Source organism: Bombina bombina, chromosome 4, assembly GCF_027579735.1.
Source record: "Bombina bombina isolate aBomBom1 chromosome 4, aBomBom1.pri, whole genome shotgun sequence".
In the NCBI taxonomy this organism is placed as follows: Eukaryota; Metazoa; Chordata; class Amphibia; order Anura; family Bombinatoridae; genus Bombina; species Bombina bombina.
In genome coordinates, this window is record NC_069502.1 from 956386638 (window position 1) to 956406912 (window position 20275).

The 20275-nt window shown below is 38.8% G+C and overlaps 1 protein-coding gene across 1 annotated transcript in view; it reads left to right on the top strand.

Moving 5' to 3' along the window:
• Positions 1–20275, top strand: part of FBLN7 (fibulin 7) — a 330654-nt gene that overhangs the window by 210209 nt on the left and 100170 nt on the right. The window contains exon 3 of the mRNA XM_053711966.1: positions 3883–4053. Within this exon, the coding sequence (XP_053567941.1) occupies positions 3883–4053 (171 nt within the window). The remainder of the gene's footprint in view (positions 1–3882; positions 4054–20275) is intronic.

A 20275-nucleotide genomic window follows, 5' to 3' on the forward strand; every position in this document is an offset into this window, starting at 1 on the left:
TAGGGTAAATAGGTTTATTGCGATGTGGGGGTTTTGCGGTTTAGGAGTTATTAGTTTAATTATGTTTAAGACAGTAGACCATTACACCTGTAGCTTAAATATTTATAAACAAGAAGAGTTACAAAATAGGTTGTTTCTAGATCTGTAGTTTAAAAAATAATTAGACTGCCCTATGGGCAGGCTTATCGACTAGTGTATATATATATTCTGAAGTTGGGGAAATTAATTCAAGGATGTATTTTGTTTTATTTGAATTTAGCTTCTGCAATTTTGGTGACTTTTTTCATTGTTTCCTAAAAAACAGCATCTTTTTTGGACACAAGGAAGAAGAGAGTTATTCTCTCCCTCCATTGGTGTGTTGAACAGGTGTTCTTATCTGGTGTATGCCAGGAAGTTTCAGAACAGGGGCAGACATTTACTGGAATAGGGATACAAAATACTCCAGGAAGTTAAACTCAGCTCTCCTTCCTATAATTAAACAATCACTGGAATGTCTTCTCTTACAGGTGCTATAAAAAGCTAGCTCTTAGAGCAACACAATAACCCTTTACTAGAGAGCAATAGGAGCTACCTGGAAACTAAATCCTAAATACAAGACTCTGTGTTTAACCAGGTGCCACAGATAGAATGGACTTAAAGGGACAGTGTACTGTAAAAAAATTTTTTCCCTTCATGTATTTCCAATTACTTTTTTTTTACCAACCGCAGAGTATAAAATGTATGAGAATTAGCTTTTAAAGGTTTATTTTTTTAATGAAATAGCTGATTTTGCATTTTTAAGCCACAACCTTATAAAATAGGTTGAGCTTGTAGATATAATTGGATCTCATTACTATATCACATTCTGTACATATACATGCTTCTTTACCTTATATCTGTCCGTAAACCAAAGACCAGTACTTCGAGAGAACAATTGAAATTGTTATTATGTTATCTCTTCTATACCCCACTGGGAGTGTAATTTCTTCTGCTGACTGTGTTTAGCTTGGACCTAAGACCAGAAACTTTCAGAATAGGTGGGAATTCCACAGGCTAAGTCAACTATTTCAAATGAGGGTAAAGTAAATACTTGAAAACCATTTAATACACTCCAGCAGGTAAAGTGGATCATTTGGAACAAATTAAAGGGGAGAACATTTTTGAGTAAACTATCCATTTAATTTGCCAAAGCAGGACTCTAAATAGTTTAGACCCCTAGCTGGAGATCTGGCAGTATAAGTATCTCACTTTAATATTTGTAACTTATTTTGTTTCCATATGTATTTTTCTACTGCCACAGAAAGGCTGGAATGCAGTGTGCAGAATTTAGAACGTCACTTTACAACATTCTACGCAGTGCCTTATCCTTTTATTGACCTTGCATAAACAATAACACAAATCTCTTAATACAAATTGATGTTTAAATATTTTAACTTAAGCATCTTAACATGGCCAAAACGTTTAATGGATACAAGTGGGGGATTAAGTGTCACACTCAATTGCAATCCAAAACACCATTGTAAACTTTAGTTTTAACCCAAGCTATCCGTGCACTCTAGACTATTGCTCAAGTGATACTCAAGTGAACTTGTAATACAAGAGTAAACATAGAAGTTGATTGCGCTCCAGCAGAGTTAACGTACAAAAGTATTTATATTTTTGTGCTTTACTTGTAATCTAGTGCCACATGTTTTTGTCTGGCATTTTAGTTAAAAATTTAATTTAAAACATATTTTGTATGTCTAGATTTTTCATCTTATTTATGGTGTCTTCTGTCTTGTTAAAAATAATTTTAGCTGAACTGGCAACACAAACACTTATCCTGGCTTGTCAGAATTCGTGCGTATAAAAATGAGTATCCTCCCTCGCTTTCTATACCTCTTTCAGACTATACCCATTAACCTACCGACCCCCTTTATGACTATGATTCAAAAGACAGCTAACTCATTTATATGGGGAAGCAAAACACCCAGAATTTAAAAAAACACCATGTATAGAAAAAGATACAACGGAGGCCTAGGAGTACCAAATTTAATATATTATAAACAAGCCTCACAAATCATCAGAATAATTGACTGGTGCAAACATGCAGATAATAAGGAATGGGTAGTACTAGAACAGGACTTAATCAAGCCTATCAGCCTTAGGGGTTCTTGCTGGCTCACCAAACAATATCAGCAGCTACCAATACCCACCCCGGTTTTAATCCAAGATACTTTATCCACATGGGATAGTCTAACCTTAAAACAGGGAGGTATATCCTTGATACCGGCACCCTTAACGCTGCTCCTTCAAAACCCTTAATTTCCTCTACAACAACACAACTGCACCCAGGGCCTACCTAACATCCACACATCTCTCCCATGCTATACAGTTTTAGATAATGGCAAACTCCTAACAAAATCAATGCTATTGGATAAATATATATCCTACTTTAACGGTTGGTTTGAATACCTCCAACTCTCTCATTTTATTCACCAAAATTAAAAACAAGCACAACCTAATAAGACCTTTAAAGCCATTTGAAATGCTTTGTGCATCACACAAACCCATGAAAGGGAACCTATCTAAGATCTACAAAATACTGCTAGACATACATTCAGCAAAACTTCCAACATACACAAAAGCATGGGCACAAATTAAATCTCTCAATCTCACCTAAAGAATGGTCCAATATTTTTAAGCAAATGGTAAAATCACCCTCATCCATGAGCATCACAGAGACAAACATGAAAAACCTGTGCAGGTGGTAACTACAGGTTGGCTAATATATACCAGCACGCAGACCCCAACTGCTGGAGGGACTGTGGACATAAGGGTACATTAGCTCATATCTGGTGGGAATGCCCCAACCTGATTCCATTCTGGCGAGAGGTCCACTGTGAGATCGAATGCGTTCTATCACAAAAGATTCCCTTTGATCCCTTGATATTTTTGCTCAATAAGCCCCCAAAAATTCACTGCAGGTATAAACAAACCTAAATGTATATCCTGGTCAGTGGAGCTAGACAACTGATCCACAGGTTGTGGAAACAAACTTTGACACCCATTACAAAGTTGGAAACAACATATAACCTGGTTGTTAACACTCAAAAAATTTCACTACCAACAGACAAATCGCTTAGACTTCTATTCTTCGGTTAAATTATATTAGGAGGAATACTTGTACAGCCAACGCAAATTACCAAAATCCCAACATCACATCCCACACAATCTCATCTTCCTAGGACTTAAAATTGGATAGATGGTGCACACTTTAGCTACCAGGTTTCCTTTACACTCAAGCAATGCTACATGAACTAAACTAGAGCTCTACCTTACCAGAGCCACAGAACCTACATACAAATAACTGGTATCTACTTCTCATGTACCTTCCCCCCTTCTCCCACAACCTACCCTCTTATCCGCTTTTTCATTATTGTTTTAAAAGTTTACGTTATAAAAAAAAAAAAAATGATGAAAATTACAAGCTTCATTAGACAACCCCAAAAATGGACTACAGAACACTCTTCTGATATCTCTTGAATACAGAAGATGATTCCTGACTATGTGACTTTTATGAAGTTTACTTGAACATATGTACCATCTTCTCTGTACTGCCCATAGTTATGGACAACCAGAACAGTTTGGACTTGTTCCCCAATGGATACAACATTGTTAATTAATGTTAAACAACCAGAACAGTTTGGACTTGTTCCCCAACAGATACAACATTGTTAATTAATGTTAATTTATTATTACTGTTCCGTATACATACACTTATCTAAATAAAGCTTTTCTTATAAAAATAAATAAATAATAATTTTAGCTGGCTGCTAAGTTTTATATATGTTTGCCTTCCTTTGTGTTACTTTATATGAAGTATTACATGGACAGTTTATTGTGTAATATATTGTTTTCTAGTTGTCTGTCCGTCCCTGGAGGCTCCAGATAACGGAAAAAAGTTTGGTTCAAAATACCTGGTGGACCATGAGGTACATTACACTTGTGACCATGGGTACCAGCTTGTTGGTCCCAGCAGCCGACTGTGCCAAGAGAATGGAAGTTGGACTGGAGATGAACCTCACTGCAAAGGTATGTAACTTGATTTCTACTGACCTGTGCAAATTCCCTTGCACCCATACCTATTTTAATACACGTTAACATCTTATATGCCTTATATGTCGCTGCCTAGTATTGCACACTCATTTTTAGTTTGGTATCTATACGTTTTCCTAAATAATTTTCCTCATCTTGTCCTATTTAATTAATAGTTAATCTGTATATTTTTTCTTCTAAAATGCAGAATCTTGCCTTTACCAGTATTAATTCTGATTTGCCGTTTACAAACCCATCCCTTTACAGAGCAATTACATACTGTTCTGACCTTACACAACTTTGTTTCATCTGCAAAACAGAGTTGTTGCTATTTAATCTTTTCTCCAAGTCATAGCCCAGTACAGATCATCAGAGGACCAAACTAATTACTTTTGTCCAATCTGAGTATGATCCATTTACTACAACTCGTTGCTCCCTGTCTTCTACCTAGTTATTTATCCATAAAATAACATTATTAGCTATTCCCTTAATTATTTTCAATAATCTTTTATTCACCTTTATCTATATTCCTTCTTACTTCCTCTTAGAAATTAATTACATTAGTTTGACATGATCTATTTCTCATAAAACCATGCTAATTTGAACTCACAATCTTGTTTTCTTGAATACACTCTTTCTTGAATACACTACCAATGTCAGACTTACTGACCAATAGTTTCTTGGGTTGGCCCTGCTCCTCTTTTTAAAAAAGTGCCACCACATCAGCCTAATGCCTATGAAAAATGAGTTTTGAAAAATTAAGAGTAGAGGTTTGGCTATGACAGTGCTAATTCCCTTAAAACCCTTGGGTGTATTTCACCTGGACCTGAAGTTTTATTTAGCTTGATATTTGCCATTTTCCCCTGATATTTTCTATAGGTTATCCAGTTATTGGTATGGGCTTGTATGTACTAGTTTGTATTAATGTATCTCCCATTGGTTCCTCTCTTGTGTATACAGAAAAAAGAAATAGTATAGCACCTCAGCCTTCCCTCGGTTACTGCTAAAGGGATACTAAACCATTCAGATTCAGATAGAGCATGACATTTTAAGCAACTTTCTAATTTACTCCTATTATCAAATTCTCTTGGTATCTTTAGTTGAAAAGCAGGAATGAAAGCTAAGGAGCTGGCCCATTTTTGGTTGAACATCTGGGTACCACTTGCTGGTTGATGTCTAAATGTAGCCACCAATCAGCAAGCGCTATCCAGGGTGCTGAACCAAAAATGGGCCAGCTCCACTTGTAATCTGGCCCTAAATAAATCATTGCTTGAATGATGTATTCAGAGCAATGATTAGCCTGAGAATAATTTGTATATTATTTTTAAAATTATATTAGGTGTTTAAATATTGAAAAAATAAGGGTAAAGTTAATGTCCATAAAACAGTTAGTGCTGCCAGATTGCAATTTGGGTTAACTTTTCTTCTGAGACCAATTATTAACGGTTATAAATAGCTTGATAGAGTGTGCAAACAATGACTGTGTGAAATATAACTGTGTAGTGTTTAACATGGAAGGGAAATCCCACAACATTCAGAATTAATTACAGGTAAGGAGAACAAAATACATCATAAACGTATGTTACAAAGCTGTTTTACTACATGTAATTAAACAATTTATTTTAATGTATTGAGGTGTTTAATGTCCCTTTAAAGAGTCTACACCAAAAAAGACCTGTTTGAGGATCCCGTTTAAAGATTATTACCCTTTCCATCCTCCTTATTGACTTCTTCTGTCTCCATAACAAAGGTGAAGACTATGAGGCCTATTTATCAAATGTCTGTCGGACCTGATCCGACAGTGCGGATCAGGTCCGACAGACCGCGCTGAATGCGGAGAGCAATACGCTCTCCATATTCAGCATTGCACCAGCAGCTCTTGTGAGCTCGATCGGGTTGAATTGTGGCGATCTCTGTCCGCCTCATCAGAGCAGGCGGACAGGGTTATGGAGCAGCGGTCTTTAGATTGCTGCTTCATAAGTTGCGTTTCTGGCGAGTCTGAAGACTCGCCAGAAACACGGACCTTCAAGCTCCGTTCGGAGCTTGATAAATGGGCCTCAATGTCATTACTCAATGTTGTGCACCTTAACTAACACAAAAGGGGCGATTTATCAAGGGCCCAATGGCTCCTGATGCCCCTGTTTCTGCGCAAGCCTTCAGGCTCTCTGGAAACAGCAGTTATGAAGCAGCGCTCTTAAGACCACTGCTCCATAACTGGTTGGCTGCCTCTGAGGCTGCGGTCTGCAATTCGCCCGATCCTATATGATCAGGTTGATTGACACCCCCTGCCAGCGGCTGATTGGCCGCAAATCTGCAGGGGGCGGCATTGCACAAGCAGTTCACCAGAACAGCTTGTGCAATGTTAAATACCCACAGCGTATGCTGTCGACATTCAGCGATGTCTGTCGGACATGATACGCTACAGCGTATCATGTCGGACAGACAATGATATATCGGCCCCAAGATCTCCATTTTCCCACAACGGCCCTCAAAACTGCTATTAATGGACGCTGATCAGTTAAATATCAATTGTATCGAAGGGATTAAAGGAGTCCATGTTTATGTTTTGCATATAAACATAATGGGTATACTGGGCATTTCTGTTGTATGATCTGTTTTAAACTTTTAAATATGTTTTAAAGTATTTTATTAAAATTTATAAAGGAAATCTTATTTTCCATTTTGAGATTTTTAGTTATAATTAAGAAGAACAGTACAGGATAATTCTTTCCATAAGAATACATTTGTCACAACTTCTAAACTTCTAAAATTGGACTTTAACAGTGTAACTTGTGAAACCGCTAGGGGACAAGGTTTCTCCAACATAGGTGTGTCCGGTCCACGGCGTCATCCTTACTTGTGGGATATTCTCCTCCCCAACAGGAAATGGCAAAGAGCCCAGCAAAGCTGGTCACATGATCCCTCCTAGGCTCCGCCTTCCCCAGTCATTCTCTTTGCCGTTGTACAGGCAACATCTCCACGGAGATGGCTTAGAGTTTTTTGGTGTTTAACTGTAGTTTTTATTATTCAATCAAGAGTTTGTTATTTTAAAATAGTGCTGGTATGTACTATTTACTCTGAAACAGAAAGGTGATGAAGATTTCTGTTTGTAAGAGGAAAATGATTTTAGCAACCGTTACTAAATTCGATGGCTGTTTCCACACAGGACTGTTGAGAGGAATTAACTTCAGTTGGGGGAAACAGTGAGCAGACTTTTGCTGCTTGAGGTATGACACATTTCTAACAAGACGATGTAATGCTGGAAGCTGTCATTTTCCCTATGGGATCCGGTAAGCCATTTTTATTACATTAGAAAAAAAGGGCTTCACAAGGGCTTTTAAGACTGTAGACATTTTCTGGGCTAAAACGATTGATATATAAACATATTTTATACTTCATAGCTCTGAGGAATTATTTTATTCTTGGGAATTATGTAAAATAACCGGCAGGCACTATATTGGACACCTTATCCTCTGGGGGCTTTCCCTAATCATAGGCAGAGCCTCATTTTCGCGCCTCTATTGCGCACTTGTTTTTAGGAAGCATGACATGCAGATGCATGTGTGAGGAGCTCTGATACACAGAAAAGACTTTCTGAAGGCGTCATTTGGTATCGTATTCCCCTTTGGGCTTGGTTGGGTCTCAGCAAAGCAGATACCAGGGACTGTAAAGGGGTTAAATATAAAAACGGCTCCGGTTCCGTTATTTTAAGAGTTAAAGCTTTCAAATTTGGTGTGCAATACTTTTAAGGCTTTAAGACACTGTGGTGAAATTTTGGTGAATTTTGAACAATTCCTTCATACTTTTTCACATTTGCAGTAATAAAGTGTGTTCAGTTTAAAATTTAAAGTGACAGTAACGGTTTTATTTTAAAACGTTTTTTGTACTTTGTTATCAAGTTTATGCCTGTTTAACATGTCTGAACTACCAGATAGACTGTGTTCTGTATGTGGGGAAGCCAAGGTTCCTTCTCATTTAAATAGATGTGATTTATGTGACACAAAATTTAGAGAAAATGATGCCCAAGATGATTCCTCAAGTGAGGGGAGTAAGCATGGTACTGCATCATCCCCTCCTTCGTCTACACCAGTCTTGCCCACACAGGAGGCCCCTAGTACATCTAGTGCGCCAATACTCCTTACTATGCAACAATTAACGGCTGTAATGGATAATTCTATCAAAAACATTTTAGCCAAAATGCCCACTTATCAGCGAAAGCGCGACTGCTCTGTTTTAGAAAATACTGAAGAGCATGAGGACGCTGATGATATTGGTTCTGAAGTGCCCCTACACCAGTCTGAGGGGGCCAGGGAGGTTTTGTCTGAGGGAGAAATTTCAGATTCAGGGAAAATTTCTCAACAAGCTGAACCTGATGTGATTACATTTAAATTTAAATTGGAACATCTCTGCGCCCTGCTTAAGGAGGTGTTATCTACTCTGGATGATTGTGAGAATTTGGTCATTCCAGAGAAATTATGTAAAATGGACAAGTTCCTAGAGGTCCCGGGGCCCCCCGAAGCTTTTCCTATACCCAAGCGGGTGGCGGACATTGTAAATAAAGAATGGGAAAGGCCCGGCATACCTTTCGTCCCTCCCCCTATATTTAAGAAATTGTTTCCTATGGTCGACCCCAGAAAGGACTTATGGCAGACAGTCCCCAAGGTCGAGGGGGCGGTTTCTACTCTAAACAAACGCACCACTATACCCATAGAAGATAGTTGTGCTTTCAAAGATCCTATAGATAAAAAATTAGAGGGTTTGCTTAAAAAGATGTTTGTTCAGCAAGGTTACCTTCTACAACCAATTTCATGCATTGTTCCTGTCACTACAGCAGCGTGTTTCTGGTTCGATGAACTAGAAAAGGCGCTCAATAAAGATTCTTCTTATGAGGAGATTTTGGACAGAATTCATGCTCTCAAATTGGCTAACTCTTTCACCCTAGGCGCCACTTTGCAATTGGCTAGATTAGCGGCGAAAAATTCTGGGTTTGCTATTGTGGCGCGCAGAGCGCTTTGGCTAAAATCTTGGTCAGCGGATGCGTCTTCCAAGAACAAATTGCTTAACATTCCTTTCAAGGGGAAAACGCTGTTTGGCCCTGACTTGAAAGAGATTATTTCTGATATCACTGGGGGCAAGGGCCACGCCCTTCCTCAGGATAGGTCTTTCAAGGCCAAAAATAAACCTAATTTTCGTCCCTTTCGCAGAAACGGACCAGCCCCAAGTGCTACGTCCTCTAAGCAAGAGGGTAATACTTCTCAAGCCAAGCCAGCCTGGAGGCCAATGCAAGGCTGGAACAAAGGAAAGCAGGCCAAGAAACCTGCCACTGCTACCAAGACAGCATGAGATGTTGGCCCCCGATCCGGGACCGGATCTGGTGGGGGGCAGACTCTCTCTCTTCGCTCAGGCTTGGGCAAGAGATGTTCTGGATCCTTGGGCGCTAGAAATAGTCTCCCAAGGTTATCTTCTGGAATTCAAGGGGCTTTCCCCAAGGGGGAGGTTCCACAGGTCTCAATTGTCTTCAGACCACATAAAAAAACAGGCATTCTTACATTGTGTAGAAGACCTGTTAAAAATGGGAGTGATTCATCCTGTTCCATTAGGAGAACAAGGGATGGGGTTCTACTCCAATCTGTTCGTAGTTCCCAAAAAAGAGGGAACATTCAGACCAATCTTAGATCTCAAGATCCTAAACAAGTTTCTCAAGGTTCCATCGTTCAAAATGGAAACCATTCGAACAATTCTTCCTTCCATCCAGGAAGGTCAATTTATGACCACGGTGGATTTAAAGGATGCGTATCTACATATTCCTATCCACAAGGAACATCATCGGTTCCTAAGGTTCGCATTCCTGGACAAGCATTACCAGTTTGTGGCACTTCCGTTCGGATTAGCCACTGCTCCAAGAATTTTCACAAAGGTACTAGGGTCCCTTATAGCGGTGCTAAGACCAAGGGACATTGCAGTAGTACCTTACTTGGACGACATTCTGATTCAAGCGTCGTCCCTTCCACAAGCAAAGGCTCACATGGACATTGTCCTGGCCTTTCTCAGATCTCACGGGTGGAAAGTGAACGTAGAAAAAAGTTCTCTATCTCCGTCAACAAGGGTTCCCTTCTTGGGAACAATAATAGACTCCTTAGAAATGAGGATTTTTCTGACAGAGGCCAGAAAATCAAAACTTCTAAACTCTTGTCAAGTACTTCATTCTGTTCCTCTTCCTTCCATAGCGCAGTGCATGGAAGTAATAGGTTTGATGGTAGTGGCAATGGACATAGTTCCTTTTGCGCGAATTCATCTAAGACCATTACAACTGTGCATGCTCAGTCAGTGGAATGGGGATTATACAGACTTGTCTCCGACGATACAAGTAGATCAGAGGACCAGAGATTCACTCCGTTGGTGGCTGTCCCTGGACAACCTGTCACAGGGGATGAGCTTCCGCAGACCAGAGTGGGTCATTGTCACGACCGACGCCAGTCTGGTGGGCTGGGGCGCGGTCTGGGGACCCCTGAAAGCTCAGGGTCTTTGGTCTCGGGAAGAATCTCTTCTCCCGATAAATATTCTGGAACTGAGAGCGATATTCAATGCTCTCAAGGCTTGGCCTCAGCTAGCAAAGGCCAAATTCATACGGTTTCAATCAGACAACATGACGACTGTTGCGTACATCAACCATCAGGGGGGAACAAGGAGTTCCCTGGCGATGGAAGAAGTGACCAAAATCATTCAATGGGCGGAGACTCACTCCTGCCACTTGTCTGCAATCCACATCCCAGGAGTGGAAAATTGGGAAGCGGATTTTCTGAGTCGTCAGACATTTCATCCGGGGGAGTGGGAACTCCATCCGGAAATCTTTGCCCAAATTACTCAGTTGTGGGGCATTCCAGACATGGATCTGATGGCCTCTCGTCAGAACTTCAAGGTTCCTTGCTACGGGTCCAGATCCAGGGATCCCAAGGCGACTCTAGTAGATGCACTAGTAGCACCTTGGACCTTCAAACTAGCTTATGTATTCCCGCCGTTTCCTCTCATTCCCAGGCTGGTAGCCAGGATCAATCAGGAGAGGGCATCGGTGATCTTGATAGCTCCTGCGTGGCCACGCAGGACTTGGTATGCAGACCTGGTGAATATGTCATCGGCTCCACCATGGAAGCTACCTTTGAGACGGGACCTTCTTGTTCAAGGTCCGTTCGAACATCCGAATCTGGTCTCACTCCAACTGACTGCCTGGAGATTGAACGCTTGATCTTATCAAAGCGAGGGTTCTCAGATTCTGTCATTGATACTCTTGTTCAGGCCAGAAAGCCTGTAACTAGAAAAATCTACCACAAAATATGGAAAAAATATATCTGTTGGTGTGAATCTAAAGGATTCCCTTGGGACAAGATAAAAATTCCTAAGATTCTATCCTTTCTTCAAGAAGGTTTGGAGAAAGGATTATCTGCAAGTTCTTTGAAGGGACAGATTTCTGCCTTATCTGTGTTACTTCACAAAAAGCTGGCAGCTGTGCCAGATGTTCAAGCCTTTGTTCAGGCTCTGGTTAGAATCAAGCCTGTTTACAAACCTTTGACTCCTCCTTGGAGTCTCAATTTAGTTCTTTCAGTTCTTCAGGGGGTTCCGTTTGAACCCTTACATTCCGTTGATATTAAGTTATTATCTTGGAAAGTTTTGTTTTTGGTTGCAATTTCTTCTGCTAGAAGAGTTTCAGAATTATCTGCTCTGCAGTGTTCTCCTCCTTATCTGGTGTTCCATGCAGATAAGGTGGTTTTGCGTACTAAACCTGGTTTTCTTCCGAAAGTTGTTTCTAACAAAAACATTAACCAGGAGATAGTCGTGCCTTCTTTGTGTCCGAATCCAGTTTCAAAGAAGGAACGTTTGTTGCACAATTTGGATGTAGTTCGTGCTTTAAAATTCTATTTAGATGCTACAAAGGATTTTAGACAAACATCTTCCTTGTTTGTTGTTTATTCTGGTAAAAGGAGAGGTCAAAAAGCAACTTCTACCTCTCTCTCCTTTTGGCTTAAAAGCATCATCAGATTGGCTTACGAGACTGCCGGACGGCAGCCTCCTGAAAGAATCACAGCTCATTCCACTAGGGCTGTGGCTTCCACATGGGCCTTCAAGAACGAGGCTTCTGTTGATCAGATATGTAAGGCAGCGACTTGGTCTTCACTGCACACTTTTACTAAATTTTACAAATTTGATACTTTTGCTTCTTCTGAGGCTATTTTTGGGAGAAAGGTTTTGCAAGCCGTGGTGCCTTCCATCTAGGTGACCTGATTTGCTCCCTCCCTTCATCCGTGTCCTAAAGCTTTGGTATTGGTTCCCACAAGTAAGGATGACGCCGTGGACCGGACACACCTATGTTGGAGAAAACAGAATTTATGTTTACCTGATAAATTACTTTCTCCAACGGTGTGTCCGGTCCATGGCCCGCCCTGGTTTTTTAATCAGGTCTGATAATTTATTTTCTTTAACTACAGTCACCACGGTATCATATGATTTCTCCTATGCAAATATTCCTCCTTTACGTCGGTCGAATGACTGGGGAAGGCGGAGCCTAGGAGGGATCATGTGACCAGCTTTGCTGGGCTCTTTGCCATTTCCTGTTGGGGAGGAGAATATCCCACAAGTAAGGATGACGCCGTGGACCGGACACACCGTTGGAGAAAGTAATTTATCAGGTAAACATAAATTCTGTTTTTTAAAGATAGTCTAAAGTTGCAGAACTCACTGTACAGAACAGGATTTCTCTACAATTATAAAACTATTGTTGGATATTAAATAAGCAAGACATGACATGGGGGCCGATTTAACAATGTGCGCCGCACATTGATAAATGCCGACATCATATGCTGTCGGCATTTATCACTGCACAAGCATTTCTAGGGAAATGCTTGTGCAATGCCGCCCCCTGCACATTTGCGGCCAATCGGCCGCTAGCAGGGGGTGTCAATCAAACCGATCGTATGGCCGGACAAGTTAAAGGAACATTATATACTAGATTTTTCTTTGCATAAATGTTTTGTAGATTATTCATTTATATAGCCCATTCAGTTTTTTTTTTTTTTTTAAATGGATAGTTTTGCTTATTTTTACATAAAATTGCTTCGATTTTCAGACTCCTAACCAAGCCCCAAAGTTTAGCTTGCATCTGTTTGTGCAAAGGGACTTTTAATATGCAAAGGAAGGGGGAGGGGAGAGTGTCTGCTATTTCCCACTTGCAGTGGGTGTTCCAGTAACCTTTTAAACAGAGCTAAACTGGAAGCTTCTAAGTAAGTTTTTAAACGGTTTTATACTTGATTTTTATATCGGTATCTGTGCATATTATTATTTATAGTAGTGTCTATTACATGCAGTTATATGAAAATTGGTATATACCATCCCTTTAAGGAGCAGCGGTCTTATGACCGCTGCTTCCTTACTTCTGCTTCAGGAAGACCTGAAGTGGAGTGGATCGGAAGCAGCATCCGCTGCTTCATAAATCGACTCCTGAATGGCAAATACTCAAATCCTAATCATGAAAATGCAATTTGTCATGTGAAAATGTGAGTATGAAATAATAACCAAGATATTAAAAACAATTGCTAGACTCCATTTTTCGATGTGTTTGGGATTCCCATTTTCTAGATTTTCCTGCTACTTTTGTTAGCTGTACGAGATATCAGCTATCTGTATTAAATATATATATATATATGTATATATATATATATATGTGTATATATATATATCCACAAAACTTCAAAGATTACGACAGCACTGTTTCAGTAAAAAATCCTTATTTTATTGAAACAACATAGGGATAAAACAGCAACCTTTCGAGTCACGTGGACCCTTAGTCATGCTACATAGGAATCCACCTCATTTTATTTCACCTGTATGTAAATTACCTTTAATTACTTTTAATTAACCCTTTGGGTATTCATACCAGAATTTGGAGTAACAATACCCCCTACCGGTCAGGTTTTAGAAAGGCTGTTAAATTCTTCTTTTTTCCTTTTACTATCATGATCTTCCTATCATCTATTGGAGGATGGATAACAATTAGATTACAATTACATATAATATAATACAATCATAAAACCATTTTATAAAAACAAATGAAGATCGTAATCTTTTTTTAAACCTATCGGATATAGTATTTTAAGGTGTTGTATCCACCATACTTCCTTTTTCTTGAGGAGTTATTCTCTATTACCTCCTATTCTCTGTTTGGGAATGTGGTCTATCACCTGAAATCTTAGTTGGCTAACTGTATGACCTGCTAATAAAAAAATGTGTTGAGACTGGAAGGGACATATCCTTGCATCTAATAGAAGATTTATGGGAATGTAGGAGAAAAGCCCTAGGGGCTATGTAGGAGAAACAATTAACCCTATTAAAGACAGAAAAAAGTGCCCATAAATCTTCTGTTAGATGCAAGGATATGTCCCTTGCAGTCTCAACACATTTTTTATTAGCAGGTCATACAGTTAGCCAACTAAGATTTCAGGTGATAGACCACATTCCCAAACAGAGAATAGGAGGTAATAGAGAATTACTCCTCAAGAAAAAGGGAAGTATGGTGGATACAACACCTTAAAACACTATATCCGATAGGTTTAAAAAAAGATTACGATCTTCATTTGTTTTTAAAAATTGGTTTTATGATTGTATTATATTATATGTAATTGTAATCTAATTGCTATCCATCCTCCAATAGACGTTAGGCAGATCATGATAGTAAAAGGAAAAAAGAAGAATTTATCAGCCTTTATAAAACCTGACCGGTAGGGAGTATTGTTACTCCAAATTCAGGTACGAATACCCAAAGTGTTAATTAAAAGCAATTAAAGGTAATTTACATACAGGTGATATAAAAGGAGGTGGATTGCTATTGTCTGTAGCATGACTAAGGGCCCACAGGACTCGAAACGTTGCTGTTTTTTCCCTATGTTGCTTCAATAAAATAAGGATTTTTTACTGAAACAGTGCTGTTGCAATCTTTGAAGTTTTGTGGATCTATATTTAGGTTGGCAGGCCTCTCTAGCGTACGTGAACTCTGTTACTTTGAAAATACTTGTCTTTGCACTTGGAAGTGTAAAAATGAAGGTGCTGGACTTACTCTTGTTTGTTGGAGATATATATATATACAGTATATATATATATATATATATATATATATATATATATTTGTGTGTGTGTGTGTGTGTGTGTAAATGTCTGCCCCACCCACAGGTTAAAGGTTTAATGAATCTAGACCATATATTGATACAAACATACAAAATGGCATCTGTGGCTTTTTCAGATCATATTGTACCATGCACACAATAACAGATTTATTCCAAATCATCTACATAAACATGTAAAAAAAGTCCAGTTTTGCAACCTTTGTGTGTTGAATTTGAATTGTTCCTTTGGTTGCCAAAATAAAGTGCAAAACCTGTGGTAGGAAGGACTACGTGATTTTCCATTACCTGCTCCAATCTGATCTAAACTTTTCCCAATACGGAAATATTGCTATCGCTTGGATTGTGATCACTTGAAAAACTCAGATTGAAAGCTAAAAAAACACTGATCGAAAGATTGGAATTCAGCACAATGTCTGATCATATGTTACCAAAATAGGATTAGTGTACATGGCTTTTTCTTTATTCCTAAGAAGATAAGATTCAATTGCATTATATTATGAAAGTACATAGTACATTTATCAAGCAGCAGATGATGCTTATTCCGTGTGAATCTTCCGGTTGGCAGGAAACAGAAGTTAAGGAGCAGCCGCCTTTAAGGTGGCGGACTGCAATCATCCTGATCAGATACGATCAGAATGATTGACACACCTGCTAGCGGCCGTTTGGCCACAAATGTGCCGGGGGCGGCATTGCACAAGCCTTTCACCAGAAATGCTTGTGCAATGTTAAATGCCAAAAGAGTATGCTGTTGGCATTTAGCGATGTGGGGCGTACATGATTCTCTACAGCGAATCATGTCCGCCCGCCATTTGATAATTCGGCCCCACTGTGTGAAATAGGCACTATGCAATTCCAATATATTGTATTTATGCTGTTAAAATATCTTATTTATGCTGTATATTTTTTTTGTAACAAAAAAAAAATGTTGATTTCCAAATCACAATGTATATAGGAAGATATGCAAATTTGATTTAAGCATTTTAAATTTTCTTGTGAAAGTGCAACACACTAAGATCTGGATTTGCACAGATCTTAGTGTGATGCATTTTCACAAGAAGAAATCCAGCTTTGAAAAGAGCTAAACACCATGCGAGGCCGCCTTCTACCACATTTAGATGTATCCGAAACCTCTGAATGCTCATACTGTAAATGCATATGATATTCTAAAACTAAAGCTGAATCAGTCAGATAGACAAATATGGCATAGTAATTAAAACTAATAAATGGACAGGCTTAATAAACTCTAAAGTAAAAGATGGGATCCAAAGATGAACCAATCCATGTCCTAATAATTTACTTGGATTAGTGCTACAAATGTCTCAGACCAAGTGTAGTCTTCATAGTCAGCACAACTGTTGCCCAGCATAGTAGAAGAAATTATATATGTCAAATAGGTTTCTGACTCCCTTGAGAAAAATAAATAAATAAGTGTACTCTGGACCACTTGATTCCTCTGTTGAACTCTCAAAAAAAAAATGGAAAGTCCACTATGCAAAACAAATATGTTATCAATATGGCAAACAATGCACAAGCTGTATCAAACAAGGTTAGGGGAAGATTATTATCAGTCTGCTAAGGTAAAACATAAGGCTATAATAAACATTATTCAAAGCCCCAAACAGACAATTAGCTAATCACTGAATTCCATCTCGCCAACATACAATAGATTCAACATAAGTCAACTTGTACCCAATTATCTCACACATAGAGCAAAAGATCTCCATCTAGTCATGGGGATCCAATAGTAGGAAAAATATATGACACCTTCCAGTCTTCCACGTTCCATAACACAGGGCTTGCATAACACATTACAAAGTATCTCATCCTATTAACATTGCAATAGGAACACTGATAATGTAGGTGCAAATCTAAAATATTCATCAGTTTTGAGCCATTTGCAGTGGAGCTATAAGTGTCATTGCCTGATCAGGTCCTCGTCTCATATTGTTAATAATTAAATACATATAAATAAAATAAGTAGTTGACTTCTGAAGTCTCTTAAATATAGACATTGGATACATTTGCAAAAATAAATAAACTAAAAATATAGTTTTACATTTTCTTAGTATTGTACCTTGGAAGAACTCATGTGTGTCTTAGTTTGAAACCTGGATCATACAGGGAGTGCAGAATTATTAGGCAAATGAGTATTTTGACCACATCATCCTCTTTATGCATGTTGTCTTACTCCAAGCTGTATAGGCTCGAAAGCCTACTACCAATTAAGCATATTAGGTGATGTGCATCTCTGTAATGAGAAGGGGTGTGGTCTAATAACATCAACACCCTATATCAGGTGTGCATAATTATTAGGCAACTTCCTTTCCTTTGGCAAAATGGGTCAAAAGAAGGACTTGACAGGCTCAGAAAAGTCAAAAATAGTGAGATATCTTGCAGAGGGATGCAGCACTCTTAAAATTGCAAAGCTTCTGAAGCGTGATCATCGAACAATCAAGCGTTTCATTCAAAATAGTCAACAGGGTTGCAAGAAGCGTGTGGAAAAACCAAGGCGCAAAATAACTGCCCATGAACTGAGAAAAGTCAAGCGTGCAGCTGCCAAGATGCCACTTGCCACCAGTTTGGCCATATTTCAGAGCTGCAACATCACTGGAGTGCCCAAAAGCACAAGGTGTGCAACACTCAGAGACATGGCCAAGGTAAGAAAGGCTGAAAGACGACCACCACTGAACAAGACACACAAGCTGAAACGTCAAGACTGGGCCAAGAAATATCTCAAGACTGATTTTTCTAAGGTTTTATGGACTGATAAAATGAGAGTGAGTCTTGATGGGCCAGATGGATGGGCCCGTGGCTGGATTGGTAAAGGGCAGAGAGCTCCAGTCCGACTCAGACGCCAGCAAGTTGGAGGTGGAGTACTGGTTTGGGCTGGTATCATCAAAGATGAGCTTGTGGGGCCTTTTCGGGTTGAGGATGAAGTCAAGCTCAACTCCCAGTCCTACTGCCAGTTTCTGGAAGACACCTTCTTCAAGCAGTGGTACAGGAAGAAGTCTGCATCCTTCAAGAAAAACCTGATTTTCATGCAGGACAATGCTCCATCACACGCGTCCAAGTACTCCACAGCGTGGCTGGCAAGAAAGGGTATAAAAGAAGAAAATCTAATGACATGGCCTCCTTGTTCACCTGATCTGAATCCCATTGAGAACCTGTGGTCCATCATCAAATGTGAGATTTACAAGGAGGGAAAACAGTACACCTCTCTGAACAGTGTGCAGCAGCAACCACAGTGGGAGGCTGTGGTTGCTGCTGCACGCAATGTTGATGGTGAACAGATCCAAACACTGACAGAATCCATGGATGGCAGGCTTTTGAGTGTCCTTGCAAAGAAAGGTGGCTATATTGGTCACTGATTTGTTTTTGTTTTGTTTTTGAATGTCAGAAATGTATATTTGTGAATGTTGAGATGTTATATTGGTTTCACTGGTAAAAATAAATAATTGAAATGGGTATATATTTGTTTTTTGTTAAGTTGCCTAATAATTATGCACAGTAATACTCACCTGCACACACAGATATCCCCCTAAAATAGCTATAACTAAAAACAAACTAAAAACTACTTCCAAAACTATTCAGCTTTGATATTAATGAGTTTTTTGGGTTCATTGAGAACATGGTTGTTGTTCAATAATAAAATTAATCCTCAAAAATACAACTTGCCTAATAATTCTGCACTCCCTGTACTCTCACAGGCCTTGTTTTTTTTTTGATCATCCCCATTATCAGTGTCAAGTATCAGATACTTTAAACAAATACTAATACTAGCCACATTCAAATTTGAATAACCCTGTATTATAGATTGTTTACAGATTATTTCATATATATTAAAGTGCTTTCTATAGTGTGCCCTCTTACAAAGGAGCCTAGAACTCCAAGCTGTGGGGCATTTGTCTTTTTTCCTACTAAATAAACTGTCATGGCTTCATTGTCTTGTTGATGCCTTATTGATTTTGTAAGTCATAAATCTACATATTGTATATATATATATATATATATATATATATATATATATATATATATATATATATATATATATATATATATGTGTGTGTATATGTATGTACATTTATATGAAATCTCCAGCTTTTAACATATATTTTTAATTGATTAATAATATAATATGGCAGCGCTATGGAATTTTGCGGCGCTATACAAATAAATAATAATAATAATATGCTAAAGGGGATATTGCAAAATATTATGGGCTAGATTACAAGTGGATCACAATATTGCGCTTACTCGAGCACGATATTTGTGCTTCACTCAGTAATACCAGCGCACATAAATGTACACTGGTATATTAAGTGCAGAGAAATGTGAACCTTGCGTTCACATTAAATGGAAGCCAAGTGCTCACGAGAGTGCGCTTCCTTAGGCTTCAATGGCAGCCTTGTTTTCATGTCAACAGATACGGCCAACCACCTAGTACAACGGGCAAATCGTGCAGTTCAGGCAGCAATAAATAAATATATATGTATATACTTATATGCATTTATAGTTATGTGTTTATATGTGTATATACACAGTCTCCTATTGACCTCCATTTAAAAGAACTTTAGGTGCTTTTTTTTCTTCAAACACCCTACATCCCCTCATATAAACCCCTTATAACTTCTTTGTGCAGTTTTTGGTTTTATACTATTTATTTGGGGGCAATTGGTGCAACTTTTTCAAAACTTTCATGATTCAGATAGGGCATGTAATTTTAAACAACTTTACAATTTACTGTTATCATCAAATTTGATTTGTTCTTTTAGTATTCTTAGTTGAAAGTTAAACCTAGGTAGGCTCATATGCTAATTTCTTTTACAAAGATATGACGAGTCCACGGATTTCATCCTTACTTGTGGGAAATTAACCTCCTGCTAACAGGAAGTGGCAAAGAGCACCACAGCAGAGCTGTATATATAGCCCCCCCCCCTTCCCCTCCACCCCCAGTCATTCTCTTTGCCTGTGTTATACTAGGAAGACATGGTAAAGTGAGGTGTTAGTTTTAGTTTCTTCAATCAAGAAGTTTTTTATTTTAAATGGTACCG